Consider the following 26,604-nt stretch of genomic DNA (forward strand, 5'->3'; position numbering starts at 1 on the left):
GTCCTTTTGAGACAAGCTGCTTATTGTACTCTTTGCAATACAAGCACCACAAAGTCATTGTATTTAAGGAATACAAGGTGGGATTTCAAAGTGTTTTAGTTTTCTTTTCTTTTTCTTTTAGACTTTTTTTTTTATAGCTTTTTTGGAGAGATAGGACAGTGGATAGAGATGGAAATCAGGGAGAGAGAGAGAGTGGGGATTGACATGCGGGAAAGGAGCCACAGGTTGGATTCGAAACTGGGCCGCCCGCTTGGAGGACTACAGCCCCCATACATGGGACGTCACCAACGCCCCTTAAAAGTGTTTTCTAAATCAACATTACAGAAGTTTTATGAGTTTAGATTTGTACATTCTACTCATGTCATCTGTCTCAGGGACAAAAACAGTCGATTTACTGAACATCATCAAGAGGCCACCTTCCATAGAGAAACAGTGAGAAGAAGTTTAATATCAAAGCTCCAGGGTCTGCTCTCAATTTCAGTTTTTTCCCAGATTGTGCAGGAATTAAATGTTATCCCTTTCCGTGTTCTTTATTATAACAAAGTCTTCTTTTCCACTAAAAACATTTAATTTCAGATTTTAATTTGGTTTTAAGAAAGTTTTGAAGCTGACATGCTGCACCAGTAGAAATATCTGAATCTTTACTCATTCTTTTCAACTTAGTGCATTATTTATTTAGATACATGCTATATTTTATACTCTTTTTTTATTTTTTTTTGATCCACTCTTTCAGATCCCGGAGGAGCATGACCTGGAGAGTCAAGTGAGGATGGAGCGACAGTGGAGGTTTCTGAGAAACACTCGAGTGAGAAGGCAGAGCCGATGCATCACGCAAAGAGGTTAGACACAAGCACACACACACCACACACACACACACACACACACACACACACACACACACACACACACACACACACACACACACACACACAGTGTATTCTCAAATGCACATAACAGCCTAAGTGATTTTATTTTTGGAAATCCATAGAGCTGTTTATTGTTTATCTTAACAAAAAGGCACTCTCGCACTAAAAATAGGATTTAATCCTGAAAGGATTAATGTGTAAAATGACTACTTAGGTACATTTTAAAGTAACCTTCCTATATCCTCAGACATTAAGGAAACATGCTATACTGAAGTGCAGGCTGCTCATACAGCAGCGCAGCAGCCAGTATGTCCTACGTCTAAGTTTTGAGTCCGGTCCTGAATCGTCTGTATTCGTTCTGACCAGAGAAGGTAGGCGGTTTTAAAGCGACCCTCACACGGCCGTTTTAGACAATAGATTGGAGATCTCACCTTCATAAAAGGATGAAATTGTTGTCAGATGAAAGCCGATGTTTTCCTGTAGTGTGTTACTCCTTATTTACTGACAACACAACTTTTTTCCTGCACACAGTAAGCTTACTGAAATGCTGTTTGATAATTAAACTCAGACTATAAACACAAACCACAAGCTTCTGACATACATAAAGGCTTAAAGTCAAGTTACTGAAGTGCACTGGTCTAAGTGAAAAACTCAAATGAATGTCGCTCTCATGGTTTAGTAAATAGGCAATTTCTTCATGATTTCACTGTTTCAAACACAAGATCTTTCAAAACATCACTCAAGAAAAGGTTTACTGGTAATTGAATTAATATAGATGAAAAAGTAAAAAATGTGCAAAATACTGATTTGTCTTTGACTATGAAACTTCAGAAAACATGCCGATTTAACATTTACAATGTGTGCGTTCTCTTTAAACTCAAACTGAGCTTGGACGCTGCTGTGATGGACGCTCTGCGCTGTGATTGGTTATATTTTTCATGACAGCTCAACATAGATGTTTAAGGTTTGTTGATGAGTTCTTCCACCCCAGCATGGCCTAGAAAATGTCGCAGTGCAGCTCTAAGAATAGGAAGTTGAAGCTTTGAGAGGGGCAACTGTCTTTTCGGAATAAAGGAATCTTTTTACTTTTGTATTAAAAGATGTAGGTCAAGAACCAAGTTATCAGCTGTTTGTTTGTATGTTTATAAGGTGCAGATTAAACAGAATCTCCTGCAAAATAAATAAACAGCCAGTCAGAATGTCATTTTTTCTTTTTTAAGATCTCTGTGGTACAGCAGCTTGTCAATCACAAGGTCTCAGCTTCAGAGCTGAGATTGTTTTGAGACTATAGACTCATTAGGAATGTGTTTATTGAGGGAATAAACCTAGTGAGAAGTGGCGTCATTTCTTTGTGCACTAGACAGACTTTTATTTTCAACCAGTATAGACACCCTCTGCAGGTCATACGGAGGAATGCAGAAGCTTCTTTCACTTCTCTTTTTATACCCTTAGGCTGTGTCCACTTTTAACATACAGTTTCTGTTCAGTCAGTGAATGTACACACACTGTAATGAACAGAAAAGGCCCTGTGATGGACGATACACTGTTTGAGTCCCTGTAGAATCACGGAGCATAAGTAAGCACTGAGTCTTTTTTGTGTGCCAGAATCATGTTTCATTCAATGTTCTGGAGCCTTGGTTGGGTGCCGAATCTGGCTGAACTGATCCAGACTACACCAGGTGTTAAAAGTGAGGCTTGGTTACAGACATTAGAGCGAGGGAGCAGGTGATTTGCAGTGATGGAAGAGCATTGATTGGTCAGAAACAACCCCGTTTGTGAGTCACAGGACTCCCCTTTCCCACACCGAGACACATAAACCCACACATTAAAGAGCCCATGGTGCAAGCATACACACAGTAATGTCAGAGCTCTCTCAAACAGAATACCTAACACCCCCTCCCACGTCATTGGTAGCCCCCTCCACACACACACATGCTATCACGAGGCGATTGACGTCAGAGCCTTAGTTCATGCACATGTCTCATCCTCTCTCTCTGACTCCGTACTAAATCATTGAATTCCCCTCAAAACTCACACTTTTTTTGAAAGAGAGAAGTAGTAGGGCTGCCCTCATTCAGTCTGTTCCCTCCCGAGAGGAACAAGACGAGAGGAGAGGAGGAGGGAGAGGAAGGATGGAGGAGGTGTGAGTGAAGAAGGCAAAAAAAATACTTAAAAGTAAGAAGAAGAAAAAATGTACAAGACGAATATTTATGCCTGTAAACCCAGAATTGACTTTTTGCCTTTTTTGGTGATGCAAAATGTACACCCAGCATGTGCAGTTCTAAGGTCCTCAGGGTACTTTCAACTTTAACAGTATATTCCATATTGAATTTTTACATCAGCAGCTTAAAGAGAAGCAAATCGATGCTCATTGTGTGCCCAGCTTTTAACCACAGGCTTTTGTTTTTAAAAATAATATTTTCTCTAATTGCATTGTTTTCCGACAAAGATGCTTCTGTGTTGAATTCATGATAGATTTTTCCTCATTACTCTTTATTTCATTATGGCGGTCTCGAGAGTGCATTCAGGTAGCCAAGGACAGGCTGGCGAGTGGATATGTGTTGTTTCCATGACAACATATGCTCAGGCAGTGAACTTAGCAGTTTTTTTTTCCTGCGTGCTCGTCCTGTCTTATTCTCCATGAAATCTGCCAAAGGGGTACACAACAAGACTATTTCTCTCTACCAAATCTCTAAGCATAGACTCTTTTTTTTCTTTTGGTTTCTACCACTGGGATTGTGCACTCCTATCTTCTATCTGTTCTTATACTCAGACATTCAGTGCGCTAAGAAATTCTGTTTAAAAAAATAACAGTTCCTACTGATTTCTTTCTGTTCAGCCAAATTTGCTGCTACAAATTAACAATGTCCCTCAGGCGTTATTATTTTATCCTAATTTAGATAACTTGTTTTTTATTTTTTTATTTTGCCAACTTAATTTAGCAGTGTGCATTCAAAGAACTATTAGATAGCTTGATTGCAGCCGCTTTTATTAAGAATGTTTCTCTTTATCTAGTCTGTAGGATACATGTGCAGACTGTGACTGTGTCTAAAACCTCACTTTTGATCACTTTTATTTAGTACACCTTTAAAGTGATTTCAGTATTGTTAAACCCGGGCCCTTTCTTTACATAACTTGTGGTAAAAATGTTAATGGGTAACAAAGTTTGCTTCAGCTGTTCTCTGCCAAATGGATGTAACGGTTGTGTTTAATCTTTCAAGGAAAATGTCCAAGATGAAAGTATGTCCACTATAAAAAAAGATATTATTATTATATTACTGCAGATGATAGGGTCAAGTCTTTATTGTAGGGCCTGAAAAATTGGCAAAAAGATTAGCTACAGATTTTGACCCAACATGTAGCTACATTGATCTTTAAAGGCACCAAACTCCACTGACCTAAAGTGAGTTTCAATAGGTCCAGGTTTAACAAATACCAGCATCCTCCTTTAATAATCATCTGCATTTGTATCATCACTGGGAGGTATAATGTTTCTCAATGGCAATTTCTTAAAACTATAAAAAGGTTCACATTTCATGTTTGGATTGTGCAGAAAGTGTTGTACATGTCTTCTTTATTTAAAGTGCATTGTTGTCCTTGAGCAGGGATCAGAGCCTGAACATTAAACAACCTGACACGGTCCTTCATCACCATGAACATTATTTCCCAATCACAACTCCCATGTGTCAGGTTTCTAAAGTGAAACTTAAACAGTCACACATTTTTAAACACAGGTTTGTTTTCAATGGGCAGAGGAAGCAGATGATAACAAGAGGCCGTGTGTTTGTTGAAGTCTGAGTTCTAGTGCTCCTTCCTGAGAGTCTCATTAAAAAGAGCTGAGTTAATTTGTTCAGCTTTTGCATCTTGCTTCAGGGTTGAACATTTACAGGTTTATGATGACAGGATGAGGGCACCAAGCAAGATGCAAATCTGTGATTTTCCAATTTTGACAAATTTATCTACATTTGTTCCCATCTTGGCTTGTCCCCCCCTCTTGCAGGTGTTTCCCGTCTGGATGATCAAATATTCATAAACCGCAACCCTGGAGTCCCGTCTGTTGTGAAGTTCCATCCCTTCAACACCTGCATCGCCGTGGCCGACAAGGACAGCATCTGGTCAGAGACAGAGAACACGCTCCCAGCTTTAAGACCATTATGCAAATCATTCACTTTGATACTCGATGGCTTCAAATGTACACACGTCAAATAGTTAATTAAGGAGTGTGTATGTGTGTGTATATCTGCTGCAGCTTCTGGGACTGGGAGAAAGGTGAGAGGCTGGACTACTTCTACAACGGGAACCCTCGTTACACTCGCATCACAGCCATGGAGTACCTGAACGGACATGACTGTTCATTACTACTCACTGCAACAGGTACGTCACACCTGCACATGTACACAGATACAACTACACAGGAAGTACACACAGTACTTCACAGAGGAAAGACTCCAGTTAAACATTTGTGAGATTATTCTGGAGTGAGCCGTTCAGATGTGCACGCCCATCAGCAGAGTGGAAATCGCAACGAGACTCATTTGTAGCAGCAACGAGCCTTAACACTTGACTCTAAGCCCCCCCCACACACACACACACACACACAGACACACAGACACACAGACACACACACACACACACACACACACACACACACACACACACACACACACACACACACACACACACACACACACACACACAGACACACAGACACACAGACACACAGACACACAGACACACAGACACACACACAGACACACGCACACACCGCACCCATGTGTATTCATCATCATTCATCATCAGAGCAAAGCAATTACCCTCCACGGCTTTATCTTCATAACCCAAAGAAACCGTAGCAAAAAGAAAAGTGTATACAGAGACACACATTTGTTTTGTTTTGTCTTAGCGGTGTAGTATTAAACTTAGTGTGAACGCTGTATTTCAGAGCATCCCTCCTGAGACCTTGTTAAGAGCGCAGGGACTGATAAATTTAAGTTCCATCTCATCAAAATGTAATGTGCACTTATTCAGCTTTTCTCCATCAGTCATGCTGTGAGGGATATCAGGGAGGACATTACTTATAAAAAATATACAGCATTAAAAAAGTGAAATGCAGGATGTAAATCAAGAGGAGACTTTTTACGGCCTGTAATAGCTCTCTCATAAGAGCGCTCGGACATGTTTTATGCCGAGCTCGGTGTCTTAACTGTGTTCAGGAGCTTTTTTTAAAGTGACTCGTGCAGCACTCTGTTACTCACAGAACGCTTTCAGTGCAAAGAGCCTTTTAAAATGTTGCTTAACACTCTTTATTGATTATTTTGAGAAGTGTTGGAGTGTGCGTGCGTGCGTGCGTGCATGCACGCCAGAATCCACTTTTACCTTCTTCTGCTTTTTGTCTCGTTCTAACTGTATTCCTGTTTTCCTCGCACCTTACTTCTCCCTCTCCAGACGATGGAGCATTACGTATCTGGAAGAATTTTGCCGACCAGAAGAACCCCGAGATGGTGACAGCATGGCAGGGCCTCTCCGACATGCTGCCAACCACCAGAGGTCAGCCGTCAGCCAGCACTCACAGTAAAGATCAACACTCTATTTTACTATCCTCCCCCCCATCCCCCCACCCTCCTACCCACCCATACACTAACTGTACCTCCTTTAGTAACATGACCACAGCCCCACAGTTTACTCCATTCCTCTCACACCTACTGAGTCACCAGGTAGGAAAGTGACAGTGAATTATTTAATCGATGGCTTTTTTTTTTTCTTTTTTTTTATTTGTTTTAAAAAAAGAAAGAAAGAAAGAAATTAGTTACTTAGGGTTGTGTTTGAATTATTTCATATCTGACTTTGAACCTCTGTTAGTTGAAAGTTAGACCCTTTTACCCAAAGAAGCAACTACAACTACATATCCTGATCTTAGCACAAGTACAGATGAGTCATAAAGTCAGTGAGCTGTCTCAGTCAAATCAGTTTAACAACAATTTACACAATTACCTTTATAGGACTGTTTTTGATTCCTGCTTTGACAATTTCAAGTGACGTATGAACAGAGGGTTGCCATAGAAACAAATCTGGTGATGTCACTATGAGAGGACACACAGACCGAACTGCTAAACCAAATTAAGGAGAATATATCACACGTTAGTAAAGTGAGCAGGTTGAACTGTACCCCGACAGGTAGAGGGGTTTTATTCCACCAGAAGGGGTTCATATATGAAAAGATTAAATTACAAGTTAGTTTTATTAATCCAAAAACCATAACTCATTCTGTCTTCTGCAAGATTATTATTATCTGAAGATAGTTGATGATTCACAACTTTAAAAATGGTTGGAAGGAACAGTTGGCAATGACAATGGCAATGACCAACAGTACACACTTGTCAGAGACATGCACCCACTTCTGTTGTTTATCAGGTTACCCTCTCTCTCTCTCTCTCTCTCTCTCTCTCTCTCTCTCTCTCTCTCTCTCTCTCTCTCTCTCTCCCCCTCTCGCTCTCACTCTCACTCTCTCTCTCTCTCTCTCTCTCTCTCTCTCTCTCTCTCTCGCTCTCGCTGTCTCTCTCTCTCTCTCGCTCTCGCTCTCTCTCTTCTTGCCCCGAGCATTTGGAGGCCATCGATTCTGGGTCATGGATGTTTTTAATGAAAACTGTAGGAGTGATTTTAATGCTTCTCTGAATACCTGACAACCTGTTGCATAAGTCTGATAATTAGCTTTCACAGTTTTTGACTTATTTAGAAAAGTTTTTCAATGATCTGTGACCCGTTGTACCACCATTATCCCCTGTGATGACAGTCTTCTGTGGGTGGATAGCTTTCTGATATCATTATTTAAGCACATCTTAACATAGAATAAGATACATTTATTGCTAATTGGTAACAATGAGAGCAGGGCTGCCATGATGAGCGTCTGACTGACTCACTTGCAGACTGGAAATCTGTGCAGAGGTGTTGACCGCACGCTGCGTACACATATGTGTCTCCATCATTACAAAACCATAGAGTCACCAGAGCTCTGTGGGGACCTGCAGAGAGGCGACACACTTAACTAGCATCACTGCCTGTCTGCCTCTCACGACACAGAATGGCCCTGAGAGTCTCTCCTCCTGTGGAGGACTCTCCTGCAGAGAGCCAGAGCATTGTTTTTGACTGAGACTTTAACATTTAATGGTGTGCTTGTTATCCTGGATGTGTTGTTAGTGACTAGTGACTTAAAGCATCAATTTTGAAATGAACAGCCACTCGACTTTTCTGGGAAAGAAAGTTTGACTAAAGTGTCCAGCTTCAGTTTGTTGTGCTGAGATAATTTTTTAAACTTCAAAACATAATCTTTCACAGTTTCTCCATCGCTTTCAGACACACACTACCTCCCCTCCTGTCCCAAACATCAGTTTAAAGTTAAAGGTTTATAGTTAAAGTTATAGCGTGTGGAGCACTTCTCAGTTAGAATCGTGATATGCTCGTGTTTATAGAACATTGCCTCTGTCGCATTAATAAATGAACAACTGGATGAAATATTTCACAAGTCTGTCTTTTTGTTGTAGCTCTGTAGGTAGTTCTACAAGACTGTGGGCATTTCTCTAGGAGATTCTTGCAGACAAAAACTCTCTTTTTCACACACACACACACACACACACACACACACACACACACACCAGACCTTGCGCATCCTGTCCTCACTCCTCTCCTCCCAGTCATCCAATAACATGTTTTTGTGCTATTTTTCATCAGTGAACCATCTCTGCAGACTCTGTCTGTCTGGCTCTTTGTTACTTTGCTGGTTTTTGGATATTGTTTTGCGGTTTTGCCTCATCTCGTGAGAGGCTGAACAAGGCGGCAAGCACTTTTTTTCCTGATAGAGCTCACTTACACAACAATAAATCTTCCTATCACATGTCATTGAGTCTGAGCTAATGGATCTATTCATCTGACAAAGTGAAAGTAAGCCATACAGACAATTACACACCCAGAGTCCTCTTTTGTCCAAGCTTAGTCATATTAGAGCAAAATCTGAGAAGAGTTCCCAAAAATAAGTTCTTTATTTGAGCTCACAATGAGCTCTATTGGCCATCATATCAGTATTTATCAAAAGTCTTACACTGGTGTAGCTCTACTCTCTTGTCATCTCTTTGGCTCCATGTCGAGTTTTTGGGATTCAGGCTGGTAGACTGGGGACCGTGTGCAGCTTCACAGCCCCTGTTTGTAATGCAGGTGCAGCTCCTGCTTCCCTCTCAGTCCCTCTCCCTTCACTCTTTGATCCCTGCACACTGGGAGAAAGCCGCCTTGATCATCTCTCTCCTGTTTGAATGCATATAGAGTGTATTCATGACGTCGTATTTTTCAGCGTGTGTCTGTTTGCATGAGGAGGTCCTTCTTAATTTGTTGCTTGCTTTGTTGCATTCCTGCTCTTCTCCCTCCCTCCCCTCTTCCACTGCCCCCCTCTTGCTCGCAGGTCTTGCCAGAAGGGTCTCCATCTATCTTGACAGGAGTAAGCAAGGAGGTGAGTGTTTCAATTCTCGTCTTCCTCATTCCCAGAAAACAAAGGTGTTGCGCTAAACAGCCAGCAGTGTGCCTGTTCTGTCTTATTCCCTTCATCTGTCCTGTGATGCTCATTCACTTCATACTTTTCACATCCCACTTAATCATAATAATAATAATAATACATTAGTTTTATACAGCGCTTTTCTGAAAATTCAAAGACGCTTTGAGTTTTCAGAAAAGCAGAAAAACATAAAACAATAAAACGAAACAAAAAACGACGAGGACAGTACAATGAAGAAGTAATGTAGAGGGGGAAGGGAGTTAGTGGTTGTAGGCAGTGATGAAGAGGTGAGGGGGGACAGGAGGTTTGCATCAGCAGACCTGAGAGTGCAGTTGGGAGTGTGCTGGTGGAGGAGGTCAGACAGGTAGAGGGGAGGGGCCAGGTTGTGAAGGGCTTTGTAGGTGATGATAAGGAGCTGGGGGATGGGGAGCCAGAGGAGGTCATGAAGAGCGGGGGTGATGTGGTCTCAGGTACTTACATAGATGTTAAATTGTTTTTGAATCTCTTGTTTGACTGTGCTCTCTCTTCAAATGGGCACTGTGCACATTAATCATTTTCACCTCAGAATAGGCTCCTTGGGGCGCGCTGGTGGCGCAGTGGCAGGGTGCGCATCCCATGTGTTGAGACTCTCGTCTTGAGCGGTAGGCCCGGGTTCGCCTCCAGCCGTGGCCCCTTTCCACATGTCATTCCCCGCTCTCTCTCCCTGGTTTCCGACTCTATCCACTGTCCTCCCTCTGAATTAAAGGCACGAAAAAAGCCCAAAATAAATCTTGGAAAGAAAAAAGAATAGGTTCCTGTATTAAAAAAAAACTACTCTTTTTTAGCTTCTCCCAAAGGTGTCACCGTTTAATTGGGAGCATGTTGGCGCTGTGTGATTTTGACAGCATAGAGCCACCCATTGTGTGTGGCCGAAGGGATTAGCCTGTGATATTCCAGAGGAACCACTTAAATCAGGGGACCATGGCAGGCACAGACCACAGATACTATCCCTGCGGCTACGGCACAGTACACAGTTCTCCAATCAGATAGAGAGTCCTTCTAATTAAGTTCTGTGTAGAGAGGCACATGCTGTGTCCTGCTCTACCTGGTGTCTCATTGACATCTTGGAGACATGGAGTCTATGCATTATGCAGAAGATCTGACTCCATGGATCATCTTTTTAAAACTACAGTTTAGAGTTCAGAAAAGCTTTCATATTTAGTTTGAATAAATGTCAAATACATATGTGTCCTCTGATTTGTAGCGTTAAACACTGGAGTTAAAAACCATGATTCCCTCAAGAGTTCAGCTTCTTCTTCAACTTTGACTTCACATCACAAAGCTACAATCCCATTTAGTGAGTCATCAAAGTTTGCCTAGAACAAATCTTTAAGGGATCCTCCTTGTTTTAAAACATGGAAATTATTTTGAAAAAAACTGCTAATGCTAGTGATCTTTATTATGCTCGTATCTTCACACTGCATGTAAATTGACCTGAAATTACAGAAACACAGTTAAGCAGTGAGTACAGTATGTTATTCTTCTTTTCTCTAGTCCCTCAATTAAACAACTTTTATACGTGAGGGGAGGAGTCAGCCGGCCGTCTTGGCGATGTAAACAAAGTGAAGATAGGACTCTGAAAACTCTGAAAACATCACAGACAGTGGGACTCGGGTGTTACACCCATTGTAGACAGTCATGACTCACAGAGTTATTTTCAGAGGATATACTTGATTTCTATATCATTTAAGAGTGAAAAATCGCCTTTAACTGCACAATAAACAGGTCAGTGTTTTGCTCATTTCTGGAAGGACATTTTATGCCTCAGTTTACAAGATGTTTCTCAACCCAGCAGGCAAAAGCCTTTTTGCTCCCCAAATGTCAGATCTCATCCGACAAAGTTTAGACAAATGTCAGAGCAGGGGAGTGTCCCTGCCAGTCAGAGCGTTCCCATAGATAATATCTTCTTCTATTTTGAGAGGCACACTCATGCTAGTCAAGTCCCAATAATCCTGGATGAGGTTTATTAACAGAGTCTTAGAGGACATTTTCAAAGCAAACAGGATGAAGGAAAGAGAGGGGGGTGGGACTCTGAGGGAGAGAAGAACCAGGAATGCTGCGTCCCTAGTTTATTGAGTTGCAGTGTGTGTGGGAGAGCTAGTCAATCACAGGAGATAATGGTGCAGAATAAGAATGCAGAGGATGGCATCTTCTCCACAGAGCACCCAGAGGGTTAAAACAAAAATATTTCTGAAAAGGAATAGATAAATATATCACAAATTAGGGTTTGTATCGACACACTGGCACAGGAACAAGATGATCTACTACGTCTACTGGCATCGCAGCTTTAAGTCAACTTAAAGAAGTCTTCTTTTTTACAGTATCATTTCTGTTTCTGATATCTTTATTGAGGGAGTACTTTTGATCTCAAACAGGAAGGTAAAGAGACCAGGCTTAGGGAGAGAATGTACATAGAAGCTATCTTTACCTCCACCTCTGAAGAGTGGTAAGATTTACAGCTGAGGGAACATTGCCCACACTCCTTTGCTCCTGCTCTTCCTTCTCACATCTCTGTTCTCCATGTTGTATCGATTTCTGTGTGGGTAACTAAGACCCGCTCAGGCTCACAAAGGCTCCCTCTCTGAGGCAGATTTTTAACCCCTTTTGAGCGGCTCAGTGAGGACCACAATAGAAAAAAAACTTAGAGTGGGGTTTTAGGATGCGGCTCTGACCCCCTGAACTCCCTGCTAACTTCTTTGATTATACACCAGTGAGGACTAAGAGGCCTGAAGTACAGAAGAATAAGAGAGCGAATGTGGCTACCAGTACAGAAAGTACAGACAAATGTTTACTGCTCATTTAAGGGATCCTTCATAGAAACCATGCTTTGTTATTCAGTCTTAAGTGTAGCTTGGATATGTTTTTCATAGTTTTATAGTCTTTCTACTAATTATGATAACATTTAACTTAATAAAATAATACCTGACACCTCGGAATATATCGCCATGGCAACAACAAGGGAGCAATGACCTTGGTCAGACTCCAGAGAATCCACAAAATTCAGGGCCAAATGTCTTAACAGTATACCAGCATTATCTTTAAGTTTGAGGCTGTCTTGAGGGTCAGTCTGTCAAAGTCTAATTTTAAGACCGTTGTTGATTTCGTTTTTTTTTTTTGTTTTCACCAGTGTTAATCTTCACACCATTTTCTAATTTAGTCATAGTCATAGTCTCCTGACGAAAATGTCCTTTATATTTAGTCAGATTGTAGTCATTTGTTATTGATTTAATTTAGTCAATTAGTCACTGACTAAAATTGCACATCATTTAAGTTGACGAAAATAGAAGATATTTTAGTCAACAAAATCAGACATGAGCTTTTATTTTGATTATCAGAAGCTCCAGGGGGCGGGGCTTCACAGACCTGCAGGCTCCAGGCTGCACATTGTTGCACTCACCACACACACACACACACACACACACCTTTGATGAAGTCTGCTATGGTTTACAATGATTTTAGAACGGCTGAGTGGGTTTAACACTTCTTTATCAAGTGATAATCCTCACTTGTAATGTAGTTTTCGTTTCGTCACATTTTTGTCAATTAGATGATGAAGTACCGGTAGGCTAATGTTATTTATCAAATCGTCAAATAGCGGAGTTTCGTCTCGTCATCGTCATAGTTGACTAATTTAAAAAGACCTTCGTCAACGAATATTTTCGTTATTTATTTTGTTGACGAGATTAACACTGGTTTTCACCTACTCCTATGATTTTTGCTCTGATTTTAAATCAGATGTACATTAGTCCATCCTGAGGCTGTGTAATGTTCAAACACAAAAAAAAGCACCAGGTGGAAGGAATGGGGGTTTTATAGGACCACAGCAACAAAACACAGGCAGAATAACTCATAGCTGTCTGAGACTGGTTGGAATATTCTCTTCTGCATATTCAGTTTCATCCCCAGTGGAATCCTCATCATTGCATGACAACAGAGGTAGCTAATAATGCAATCATACGGTTAGAACTGGATCTAAACCTCGGTACACTTGGCATGAGTGCTCACTGTCTTTGAATAAATACTGGCACACACGTTTGTGTAGCAGGGAATTTTCTGCAAGTGCAACCCCTTCTCCTTGTAACCCAGATTTGCTCATTGCAGCGCTGCCAGCTTCAAAGGGAATGCCTTGTCTCTTTTCACAGCCTCTCAAATGAGCCAGCATCAAGCGTCTCCACACGTGCTTGTGAACGTGTCACTGACTGAGCCTAGGTCCTGTGATGTGTGTTTTCCCCTGCATGCAATCCCCCCCTACATGTTTTCCCAAGCTACCAGCAGTGTGACGTTGTGATGCATAAGTGGGCTGGGTGATGTCATAGAGCCGCATATGAAGATAAGCCACGTGGGGTCTGGGTATTCTTTACACTACAAGAGTAGAAAGCAGACGGTTTGATAGAAGGATGATATGAGTCACGACTCATCAAAAGGCACAAAGAAGAGATTCAAGCGGGGGACGGATCACAAACCATGCGCATGTTCTTTATTGGTCTGCAAATTAAATGAGTTCTTATCCTTCTTCTTCCTCTCAATATCTAATAAGAGGAGTCAATTAGGTTGAAACATGCCATATTAAAGAATGAAGGGATTGTGTAAGGCAAGGTGATAACATATGTGGGTGAGACATATATCTAGACACTATCTAGTTATTGATTGTGAGAAACCAGGAGGAGGAAGTGACTAAGAGAGAAACGGGAGAAGGAGACAAAAGGAAATGAAGCATGTTCTGATGAGTTTTAAGAGGAGAGAAAAGGATGCTGTTTTTGAAGCATCTCTGGTAAAAGCAATCCTGTAAGAGAAAAACAGTTCCACAAGTGTTTACATGTGCATCTTGGCTTTTTGTGGACCCTCCTGGCCCCTTTATCCCTTCACCCTTTTCAACAGTAAATGGACTGCACTTACACGCTTATACGCCGATGACGACCTTGGGTACTTGTTCAAAAACGAGTGTTGGATATTTTCAGATTTCCTATGAAGTGACTCCATTAATGCAACAGGGATTTTTAATGTAGTGTTTGAGATCCCTTTCTGCAATGTATGGATGCAAAGAAAAAAGTTATAGAGATAGTTGGCAAAGAGCAGACAGTGTGGCTTATATGCATTATTTTTGCAAACAACTCAACTCCCTGCCAACTTGTGAGTGTAAACAGACCCTTCAACAATAAGCATAGAGTGCAGAAGGAATCATCGCATGATGATTGACTATTTCAAACATTGCTTATAACCTGGCCTATTAATGTCAAAGACAAGTGCAGCGTGGTGTGTCCCTTACTTTTACGATTATTCACTTTCGAAGGTAAGAACCCCCCCCCCCCCACACACACACACACACACACACACACACACACACACACACACACACACACACACACACACACACACACACACACACACACACACACACAGAAAGCCGTCACTTGTTAAGGTCTGGTTGGAGAAGTTGGATGACAGTTCTGGGATCCTACAAGCACTTCTTTTGAAGCATACGCCTTGAGGCTGAAGCCACAAGCCTCTGCCAGGCATCCCTGAGCCAGCCAGACAAGTGTGGCTGACATGGCACTGCTCACTTGATTCATGCTGTGACTGCCAACATATGAAGAGTCTTTCTGAGATCAGCTTCCTCCCGCTTCACTTTCTCACTCGAGTACCGTTTGACTCATCTAAACCAGAATCTGCTGACAGGCTCAGTTCCAGGGTCACTGTTTGTATCTCCCTGTGGTCGTCTTGTTTTGAAGGTTGCAAAATGCTAAACCATGCTTCTGTCTGCATGAAAGGCAAGTTAATACACTTTCATCAAAAACACAGACTCCGTTACAATGCCTGATATCTATAACTCTTTGATTTTCTTATGCAGAAAGTTCTGCTTGGTCAGAGTTGTTGGTAGTGTGTGCAGTGAACCTTTGAACTAATCTGTAACTTAACTTGCTACATGCAGCTCCAGGAGCCTTCTGAAACCTCAAGCAGACTGTGTGTTGGGTGTTTTGGGATCAACATTTGCAGCTGTGTGTGAGGCTTCATTTGAGCTACCAAATTAAACTCACCCTGTTTAAGAACCTTGAATTAAAAACAGAAGTTCAGATATTGTGCATAAACTTTTCATAGTCATTTAATATTTCACACAGTTGTGCTTTTTGAAGCTTTCTTGTAGTAATAATTGTGTTGGAGGGTCAAATTCAGTTAGAAGTGTAATAACATCTTACAGCACTTCACAGTATGTTTGATCAAATTAGAATGTATTTGCATGAACTAGCAGACCTAAACAATGCAAAGCCGCAGTTAGATATGATGGGTATAAAGAAGCTGGTCATCATATTTCTTTTGTAAACTCTGGTTTTAGTTCTTCAGGGTATGTGTACATCCGTGTACTGTGCTATGTGCTATAGTTCATATGTAACCTGTTACCACCACTATATGTCTTCATGATTCATAGAAATGGTTGTGTGGGAAATAATAAATTGAAGGGCAGTGCTTTTTACAGCCTTTTTAAATGTCCAATATGTAATTAAATCATAAAATGTCCTTACTATATCATCAGTCATTAAGGAAATGTGCTATGTTGAAGTGCTGGTTTCTATAACAACAATGCAGCAATCCGTATGTCCTCCTAAGTTTCGATTCTGGTGCGGAATGGTCTTTATTTATTTTGACCAAAGAAGGTACCCCCGCACGGCCGTTTTGCCTCTTTGTTTGCCAGGCTAACAATAAATCAAAAGGAGTTGCAGCGATGGAGGCAGACAAGCAAACTGGTTCAGATTTAACTGATTCTACCTAACCTAAAGCGCCTCTGCATTTTCCAATAAGCATCAGGACCAGAAAAGATTAAGAGACACAAAGGAGATAAAGTGAAGCTTCATTGTCCAATCATGACAAGTGCACATCGGCTCTCGGGAGGAGGCGGCTGGGGGAAATGGCACTCTCCAATGTTTTGAATTTGCACTGCAGTACCCATTTTAAACGCTAGGTGTCAGAGTTACACATCGCTCCTTTAGATCCCAACCTCTGAACAAAATCTCCTCCAGAGCAGTCCAGGTGTTCAGTCAAAGCCAGTGTTTCTCAAATCGGGGTACGTGTACTCCTAGAGGTACGTGGGAGTACTGCAAGGGGTGCATGACAAATGTCATTTTAAAAAAGTAGCATCACAACAAGCCAAATTAATGATTTATTGGAAAATCCATACACTAATTTAATTAACAGCATATGTTATCCAAGCAACATCTTAAAGGGCACTATTTCCAACTTGAGGTTATTCATTTATAATATAGCTTACATTATTTGCAGAGCCCAGAGAATTGTTCAGTGAGCCAAGCATGTACATTTGCATGCTAACAAGAGGGCAGCCAGGAAGTTAAAAATGAACAGGTTGTTGAAACGAAGTAACGAATCAGTTGGGAAAAATTAGGTGGAAGAATAAAAATGTTCTTGGGACTTGTCTAAAAGGTGGGACTTGTCTAAAAAAATCTGAAAGGGGGTACACAAGCTAAGAAAGTTTGAGCATCCCTGGTCTAAGCTACCATTACAAATCACTGGCTTAATAGTAACACATGTTGCTAACCCATCAGTCAGTTTGCGTTGCGCCCCTCTTCTGTATGTTCTAATGAGAGCACTTCTGTTTGTCTTTGTGTCGTCCTGTGCTGTAGGTGCAGGCATGGTCGTGGACTGGGAGCAGGAGACCGGCCTCCTCATGACGTCTGGAGATGTCCGAGTCATCAGGATCTGGGACACAGACAGGGAGATGAAGGTCCAGGTATAACACCCAGTGCACCTGTTTGTGTGTCTGTTTCACTACTAAATGATTACAAATGAAACTTTCCGCACAGATAGCCCTTGGCTCAAGAATTACATTCAGCAGCTATTTACGAGCCGGTGATAAACTTGCTTTAAGGTCTCTGGGTTTGTTACTAAAGATCATTGTGTTAACATCCTTCTGCTATTAAATCAAGCCAATAAAAGAAATCGATCAGCAAATCGTAAAGAGGCTTGTCTAGGTTTCTTCTTTCTCTTTAGCTTTCTTCCCCTTGTTTCCTGCTGAAAGCCTTTATGATGGTAGAACATGAAGAAATCCTCTTTGACTTGTTTGAAGCTGTTTGTGTTATGTGCACAGTTTAGAGTAAACTCCAGCTGTTTCTGGTTAGAGTAATCTAATGAGAGCTGCAAACAGAGCCAGTTACATTAGTGCGCTTTGCTCATTTTTTTTCTTTGTTTCTCAGCGTTATGCTCCTCAGCGTGCTATTCACCATCTTGATTAATGAGCTTAATTCAAATACATATGGCCCTGGCTCGCCTCTGGCTGCATATTGATGCTGGGTCCAACTTCCACCGAGCCAACAGTCAAAGAGAGCACATGATCCATGAGTTTGATGAAGGTTTTTGTGTAAAAACAGGGGATGCAATGAAAGTGATAGCTCGGCGATTCTTCTTGACAAGGATATGAATGTACAGTATTTGTGTGTGTTTGTGTGTGTTCTGCAGGATATCCCAACTGGTGCAGACAGCTGTGTGACCAGCCTGTCCTGTGATTCCCAGCGCTCGCTCATCGTTGCGGGTCTGGGTGATGGATCTGTACGGGTGTTTGACAGGAGGATGGGACCGAATGATTGGTAAAAACACACTTCCTCTTTCTGACCTTGCATGTTAGAGCCCAACACTGTGAGGTCACAGAGGGTTGAATGTCGGGTTTCACATGACTCATGTTTTTGTTATTCTAATTTTGCTTTAACTACGAGTGTGTCTTTCTTTAGTTCAGCACCACACTGAACTCTTATTTTGTTGGCTTTGTAAACAAACACTGAGCTTTTCAAGCCAACTAGTTCTAAGTGGTTCAAGTAAATATTTAAAAATCTAATTTAAGACAAGAGTTTTGGTTCTAATGAGCTTAAGTTAGTGCCGTCTCAAAAAATCTTTTTTCATTTTTAATTACCCGATCTGTTTGTTTTGTAGACAAAGATGCCTATTCCAGTAATTTGGCTTTCTTTCAAAAACCTTTTAACAATTCCAACTAAAAGAATTCATCCTCAGAAGAAAAAAAAGTTAAACTCCTAAAAACAAAGTGTTCTGCGTTCAGGCCCTCCTGACATCCTGTGTCTACCAAAGAGCATCAGACACATTTAATGTCAAGACACTTTACAAAAAGAGCAGGTCTAGACATTACTCTTTGTTTTATTATTTATAATCCACTATGAGCACAGTACTAAACAAACATTTAGTAAAGTTAGTGGCAAGAAAAAACTTTCTTTAAATAATAATAATAATAACTTGGATTTATATAGTGCCTTTCAAGGAACCCAAGGACGCTTTACAGTGGTAAAAAGGAGACAGCAAAAAACACAGACACACTCAATGGGGGGGGTATTAGCTGTATTAGGGCACTGAAGGCTCTGTCACCGAAGGATCGCAGTTTGTTGGTGGGGGTTGGAGAGCAGGCCTGTGGCTTAGGGCAGCTGTCGGGATGGGGTGTAGGGAAGGAGGAGGTCGGTGAGGTACAGTGGAGGTACTAGAGCATGGAGAGATTTATAGGTGAGTAGGAGGAGTTTGTATTGGATGCAGGACTTGATCAGGAGCCAGTGGAGGTGAATGAGGGTGGTGGTGAAACCTCGAGCGAAAAGGACTCATGATGAACAGGCATCTGCTGAAACTGTGTTGGGGACGGAGCAACAAGGAATAACATAGATTTATATCTGCAGTGTCAGTAATAAATGTAAAAGTGTGTGTACATTAGCAACTGTACTGATGATGAAACAGGGAGGACTGATTATGTTAATGATATTATATACATAATATATATCCCAGGAAGATGTATAGTTAGTAACTTAAATGGTACATCAAGATGTACAGATGGTGACATGCAGTAATATGATTTGTGTGCGTACAGAGAGAGAGAGCGCTCAGTGTGCCAGGTCCCGCAGCAGTCTAAGCCTATAGCAGCAGTCTAAGCCTATAGCGGCAGTAGCCTATAGCAGCAGTCTAAGACTATAGCAGCAGTCTAAGCCTATAGCGGCAGTAGCCTATAGCAGCAGTCTAAGACTATAGCGGCAGTAGCCTATAGCAGCAGTCTAAGCCTATAGCAGCAGTCTAAGCCTATAGCGGCATTCTAAGCCTATAGCAGCAGTCTAAGACTATAGCAGCAGTCTAAGCCTATAGCAGCAGTCTAAGCCTATAGCAGCAGTCTAAGCCTATAGCAGCAGTCTAAGACTATAGCGGCAGTCTAAGACTATAGCGGCAGTCTAAGACTATAGCAGCAGTCTAAGACTATAGCAGCAGTCTAAGACTATAGCAGCAGTCTAAGACTATAGCAGCAGTCTAAGACTATAGCAGCAGTCTAAGACTATAGCAGCAGTCTAAGACTATAGCATCATAACTAGGAGCTGGTCCATACCTGAGCCAGCCCTGACTATAAGCTTTATCAAACAGGAAAGTTTTACCCCGCTCGTAAAAGTACAGAGGGTGTCTGTCTCCCGGACCTTTACTGGTAGATGATTCCAGAGGAGAGATAGTACATGGTACCTCTCATAGTACATGTGTTTTTTTTGTTTGAGAGAGGAAGAGACTCAGATAATTCTTTGATTTAATAAAAAACCTGATTGGACCCTGGTTCACCTCAGCTGATAGAGCAGGTGCCTTTTATCAAAAAGGATTACAGTCCTCACTGCATCAGCCAAAGGTTTGACTCGGCTTTTGATGCATGTCTACCTTCCTGCGTCTCCTGTCTCTTGTGCCTGTCCCATCAGTAAAAGTGTTAAAGGCCCCAAAATAATCTTTGTTGGGGAATTAAGGACACTGTATTTTTTGACTTGTTTAGTTCATTTTAAAGCCTGCTATTTAGTTCATTGCTCTGTTAACAATCTTAAGCAAAAGAAGCTGACTTGGAGAGTGAACATTTAAAAAATTGGCTTTTATAGGGCTGCTCTAGTTGAATTGATTATTAATTTACAGTTTAATTTTCTTTGACTGTTGAACCATTATTTAAATACATTGAAGAACATACACAGCAGTTTCTGTGGACATTAACTCCTACAGAGTCCTACATTATTCACCTCTATAATCTATATTTATTATATATATGGTGCTGTAAATCTCCCTCTGGGGTTGCCACCTCTTTTAACGGACCCTGGTGGTATTGAATCCCCTCAGTTGGTTAAACATTATTTTAATTTCAGACCCAAAGGGGAAAAACATTGCAGTTAAACCATGAAGTGGCCCATAAATCTTTAAGTAAAGCTAATTTAATAGCTCCCCTCAGGCATGGAGTTACATCTCTCTGCCACTATGTTGCTCCCCCCCTGAGGTTCATACAGGACCAGTAAACCCAGCGTGCAGGTCAGGCTAGGGATTTTATTATTTATTATATTATTTCTGAAAGCTTTTTATGTTTAGAAAATTTAAATGTGTAATTTTGAGCTCTAAAACATGGTGGTCAATTGGAGAAAAAAACTCCTCTGTTTCTTGTTTACAGCACAAGGAGAAAATAACATCATACATCATGATTTAATCGAACACTACAAGAGGATTAAATGTTCTGTGACTGTCTAAATGTATTGTGGAGATGTATTTGATTCAGTATTAAACAGTAAATAAACCATTATTTATGTGTCATTTGTAAAAGAATCATGCTCAATGGTAAGGCTAAATGCTACCATGTGATGTGTTGTTATCAGAGTTAGCTTGAAGCTAAATATCACAATTAAACCATCAACGAGGATCAAACAGCACTAAACAATCTGAGAGTATTGCAGAGGAGGAGGTGGTTGTGGGGTTTTCTTTTTTAGCTGCAATGCCATCACACATCACTTTTTACTCATTTCATCTCTGATTCCACGCTGCCACCTGGTGGCTTTTCACATGTATTACATGCTGCAGCATTAAGAATTAGGTAAGCATGGTGTGCTGCTGATTACTGATCATATGACTTATAAGAGAAATGACTGAAGCAAATAACACAACTTTTTGCTGCTGCAGATGGATTTCTTTATTTTCTTTCATAACACTAATGTGAATGCTCTTTGGATTAACTGCAGGAGTTCATGCAGGGCCTTGGTTATATTCTACATGCTAACAAAGCTCTTTGAGTTGACATGTCATGATAAGTCCCGTGCAGCTTGTAAATAGAGGGGAATCATTACTGGACACTGCACATGTGCTGACATGTTTCTGTGTCTTGTGTTTGTGTAGTCGGGTGATGACCTACAGAGAACATGGAGCCTGGGTGGTCAAAGCTCATCTACAGAAGGAGACAGACGGACATATTATCAGTGTCAGGTACGCTGCTTCTTTGTCCTTAAAGATTCATGCAAACAAACATTTTTACTTTTGTTTACCTGTCCTGACTTTGACGCTCCCCAAACAGTGTTAATGGAGACGTTCGATTCTTTGAACCACGGACGCCGGACTCCATCAACGTGCTGCAGACAGTGAAGGGGCTAACAGCGCTGGACATCCACCCAGAGGCCAACCTGTTCGCCTGGTGAGCTTGATGACTTCAGCTCAAAGAAAAATTCATTAAGTTTCAAAAAAGTGAAACGTTAACTTCAAATACCTTTGACTTTATGGACTGTATGGTATGTAAGAAATGGACAACATTCAACTATGATGTCATCCTTGTGGACTACTGGTGTGACACATTGGGGTTTGTTTTTTTGGCTGTCACCATCTTTTTGCTTTGGCCTGATTAAAATTAGCTGGACAGTAGGATTCTTTTCTCATAAGTTTAGATACAATCAGGTGCCTTTTTCAGTCAGCAGAGTCGCCCCCTGCTGGTCAGACTGAACTAAGACTGCAGGTTTCAGGTACTTGTGTGTTGGCTCTGCTAATCAGCCAGATGTTCATTCAACCCCTTATTTACAGATTGTTGACAGATCCCTACACAGATGTGCTTTAATTTCTGTCTTCCTCACTTCCAAAAAAAAGAAGGTATTTTAAATTTGACGTTTTCTCTCTCTGTCTCTGCTTTGTCTGCGTCCCTCCAGTGGATCAATGAACCAATTCATAGCGGTCTACAACTCTAACGGCGATGTGATCAGCAATATAAAGTATTATGACGGCTTCATGGGACAAAGGATCGGGGCCATCAGCTGTTTAGCCTTCCATCCTTTCTGGGTAAGAGAACATTTACATCCACTGATGACAACAGTTTCCAGACCAGCTGTTATCTAATAAGCTAAAAAGAAAAACTACTGTGCCCTACTGGCCCAGCACCAAACAAAATGATAGCGTTTAACAGCTAAATCTGTTTTAAGGTCCTTTAAAGCAATTTTATTATTATGTCTTTATTTACACTCGAAAATCATTGAGAGCACAGCCCTCATTTACAATGACGTCGAGCAGGATAAACAATGAAAAATAACAAACATACATATACGTATATATGTACCCATACACACATAAGCATATGTGTATGTATATATATATATATATATATATATATATATACACATCATAGATAAACAAAATCTGTTAAAAACCAACAAACAGATAATAAAAAGTATTAAAAACTAAATCAATTAAAACATGTGCAATCAGAAGTAAGGGAGTTAATAATTAAAGAGTGTTTTTGATCTTTTTATATATATAGACTAAAAATACAAAGGATAGAAAACATAGTGTGGGAGACAGTAAAGACAGTAACACATAATCAGACAATAATCAGAGCTCAGACACAAAAAACAGAGAAACAGTCAGAGAGGAGAAAAAAAGGAAGAAAGCTTAAATTCGGTTTGAAGACTTTGGGAAGGTAAAGAGTGAATCTCAGAACAAACTCATCCTGATGGCCATGCATGATTCTACTCGTCAAAGCTGCAAAGACAAATATTTTTGCTATTTTCTGTCAAGCCCAAATCGGCGAGTTCAAACGTGCATTTGTGATAAGAATAATTTGAATCTGACTTAAAGCATGTTATCTGTAAATACTTAACATGAAATTCACAAGCATACAGTCGTCTGGCTTTAGTGAGCTGTGAGCACACATTGGCATCACTTAAATGCACACCCTGAAAGAAAAGTACGTAGATACTGTATCTGCTCAATTTACTCATTGTGGTAAATATAGAAGCCAAACTTTTAAAATCTTCAAATTGATGGAGCAGGCCGAGCTGGTTTGATGATAGCTTGGGGCCTTGGTTCTATAAGTAGTTCAATGACTTAACCTGTACATATCTGTTAAAGTGTAATATGTGCTAGCTGTCTCTATGTTGCAAATTAGCAAGCTTTATTTAAACACTATTCACACACATATCATTGCACTTCTATGAAACCAGGACTGTCTAACTTCTGTTTCCTCTTTGTCTCCCTGCAGCCCCACTTGGCGGTGGGCAGCAACGACTACTACATGTCCATCTATTCAGCCGAGAAGAGGCTCAGATAACACACCAGCATTCATCACCCACCCTCCCTCCTCCACTATGACTTCTGACCCTGAGCCTCGAGCTCTGGGATGTAAATGACGTTTTTATTGTACATATGCAATTACCAACCTGAATGTTCTAGTGATGGCTGCTGACAAACTCATACTAGGAACTACGATATATATTATTATTGTTATTCTCATTCTTTATTCATATTCTTATTATGAAGCTAATGATTGTAGACTTGGCTGTGCTGAGGAGTGTGTATATTTAAATAGCATATACAGAAGAATAGAGGTTTCTATTTTAAAGTTGTGGTACCCACCAATCACTGGGGCTCCTCCTCCTCGCCGCACAGCGAGCATCCACTACCTGAATGAACTGTGACCCCAGGGAGCCTAAAAGTGGACAACACACACACTGTTAAAAGACTTTGACTGGTGCAAGAAACATGGATTAGCCCTCTGCTGGACCCGGGTGTGTTTGTGGATTTATTTTAATAACGGACTCTGAGTTTGTTGCTTTGCAGCATTGTTGGAAAGACGTTCCTGAGGACAGACTGAAAGATGGACTGTGCTCGTTCTTGCCTGACACGCTGACCAGGCAGACATGAAGGGTGTTTTGTTTGTGCGTACGTTCATGCATGCGTGTGTGTGTATGAGTGTGTGTTTGTTCAAATGGATCATAGCACAGAGGTGCCCACAGTGGGACCTCACCGCCTTTGACTTTATGCCCAAAAAAAAGATGCCTGCTCCCATGATAGCACTATTTCCTCCTTGCTTCCCGGCCCGAAGTGTGCCAAACATAATCATCATTCAAACTTATCTTTTTTGTTTTAACTAAGAGCCTGTAAAAAGGGAAAACCTTAACCCTGGAATGATATACACCAAAATATCACTAGAGAGAGGAGGGGTAGGCCCATTAACGCTAAGCAGGGTATTCTGCAGGGCATCTGAAGTACCTGCCTCCCTGCTCTGCAAAGCAATAAAAACCTCTGTTGTTTTAGTCTAAAGCCTCCTCGTGGACGCTTCAGGTAGAACACAGCTCCTCCTCAGTTTGACTGAGGTAGCAGTACATCGTGCTGTTGACAGCTGAACACCGTAACATTTGCCCAGAGCTTGACCTGCAGTACCAAGTGCCACACTATAGCAATACAAACACACGCTTCTCCATCCATAGTGGTGTGATTTTTGAGTTTGGGTGGGTGTGTTTTTTTCACACCAGAGACAGGAAAGTATCAATCTAATTGATTTGTCCTCTGATGTTTGTGTCCTTTTTTTCCTCAATCAACTTCTCAAGACACCCTTAGAGCACACGGCACTGAAGGTGTAAAGACGTTTTAGAGATAATCAGATGCCACTCTCTCTACCATTTTTTTTTTTCATTTTGACACATTTTCTGTAGGTTTCCCCTTTTTTTTTGTCTTTCAGTTTTTAATTTGATTTTATTTTCAGATTTGTTTGGTTTGATTCTGTTGAACAAAGTTGGAGGCTTTACAAGAAGTTTCATGTTAATGAAAGGATCAAATCTGTGGCGCTCTCTTTCACTCTCCAGCTGTTTGTGCTCACTGTGCCCAGTCCAGTGAGTCTCGCTCAGGTACCTCATGAGCACAGTTTGGAACAACTTCCAGCCTCCCTGGTATCGGTGCCGGTGACAGTAAGCCACATGAGCTAATGTTATGTCACTGCAGAGATCATGGAAAATGTTGACGTGTGTGTATTTGTGGTGCTGTTTGGTAAAATGCCTTCTTTTTTTTTTCTTCTTTTTTTTTCTTCAAAGTATTATCACCGTCAATGTGCGTCACCGTGCCTCTTCTCTGGGGCTGCAGCTTTGCTTATTTAGCTTTTTAAATCTTTTTTCTCCTTTTTTGTAATTTTATGTTTTTAATTGTGCTGGCATTTCCTTTGCCTTAGCCTCAGTGAAGTGGGGGGGAACAAGTGTGGACAGCCTTACCTTCACACACTCTCACACACACTCACTGCACTTAGGTCTTTTGGATCCCCTATCATTGCCAACATATCCCTTCATCGCTGCCCTCTTTTCCCTGCTGCCTCACCCATCTGCATCAGTCATCCTGTGCTTTGCTTCCCCCCCCCCCCCCCTCCCCCAGCAGAAGGAACAACTGGCTCACAGTGAAACTGGAAAACACCATACAGTCTGTAGAAGTGGCTGCCGTTGCAGTCCCCACATTACTCCACACCATCACCCCGTCACTGAGCTCTTGGGCGGTCTTTGGTTTAGCAGGATTCAACTGCTTCCTAAGAGTTTGGTGTTGGAGCCATTTTCCCAGAATCACGTTCATCTCTAAGAATCCTGCTTTGAGTTTTAAGATTTTAGAACAGAAGAAAAAGAAGAGACTTTATCAAAGTAGTAAGACAAGAAAACTGAAAACAATCAGGTTTGTCCCTGTGACTGTAGACTGCTCTGCTGACTATGGTTTATAAGACAGGAGATGAAATCAATGAAATAAACCAAATACAACACCGGACTTGACTTGATTGATCTTTCTGCCACTTATTCTTCAAAGTCGTATTCTGCCTCAGACTTCTGTCTTTGTCTGTATAACTGAAGCTTAGTTAAACTTGTCACTGTAGCACGTCATGTTTTCTTTGAATTAGGTCACATATTCTTTATTGTCATCTGGTACAGACATGCACTCAATCATTTCAAGTGTTCAATGAAATCTACTGCCCTTTACTGAACAGACTAAACTCAACAGTGTGAATGTATTTGAACATTCCTGCCAGTGTCAAACCTGTACTCTGCTCCAACACAAACCATTTCATCCTGAGGTTTGAGTTCAATTTACCAGCCAATATTAGAACCTGTAATTCTG

At 41.1% G+C, this 26,604-nt stretch overlaps 1 protein-coding gene across 4 annotated transcripts in view; it reads left to right on the top strand.

Annotated features, from left to right (window-relative positions):
* Nucleotides 1-26,254, top strand: part of rptor (regulatory associated protein of MTOR, complex 1) — a 174,649-nt gene extending 148,395 nt beyond the window's left edge. The window contains exons 26-36 of one of the 4 annotated variants that reach the window (XM_065962827.1): nucleotides 734-839; nucleotides 4,867-4,981; nucleotides 5,116-5,240; nucleotides 6,312-6,413; nucleotides 9,313-9,360; nucleotides 17,073-17,179; nucleotides 17,905-18,032; nucleotides 21,601-21,687; nucleotides 21,776-21,892; nucleotides 22,395-22,524; nucleotides 23,720-26,254. In XM_065962827.1, coding sequence (XP_065818899.1) covers nucleotides 734-839; nucleotides 4,867-4,981; nucleotides 5,116-5,240; nucleotides 6,312-6,413; nucleotides 9,313-9,360; nucleotides 17,073-17,179; nucleotides 17,905-18,032; nucleotides 21,601-21,687; nucleotides 21,776-21,892; nucleotides 22,395-22,524; nucleotides 23,720-23,788 — 1,134 coding nt within the window. In that variant the 3' untranslated portion in view covers nucleotides 23,789-26,254. Of the gene's footprint in view, nucleotides 1-733; nucleotides 840-4,866; nucleotides 4,982-5,115; nucleotides 5,241-6,311; nucleotides 6,438-9,312; nucleotides 9,361-17,072; nucleotides 17,180-17,904; nucleotides 18,033-21,600; nucleotides 21,688-21,775; nucleotides 21,893-22,394; nucleotides 22,525-23,719 lie in introns of all 4 variants that reach the window. The other 3 variants (XM_020652222.3, XM_065962894.1, XM_065962856.1) reach the window with 3 other exon arrangements.
* Nucleotides 26,255-26,604: the final 350 nt, after the last annotated feature.

This window comes from Labrus bergylta, chromosome 1 (genome assembly GCF_963930695.1).
Source record: "Labrus bergylta chromosome 1, fLabBer1.1, whole genome shotgun sequence".
Classification (NCBI taxonomy): Eukaryota; Metazoa; Chordata; class Actinopteri; order Labriformes; family Labridae; genus Labrus; species Labrus bergylta.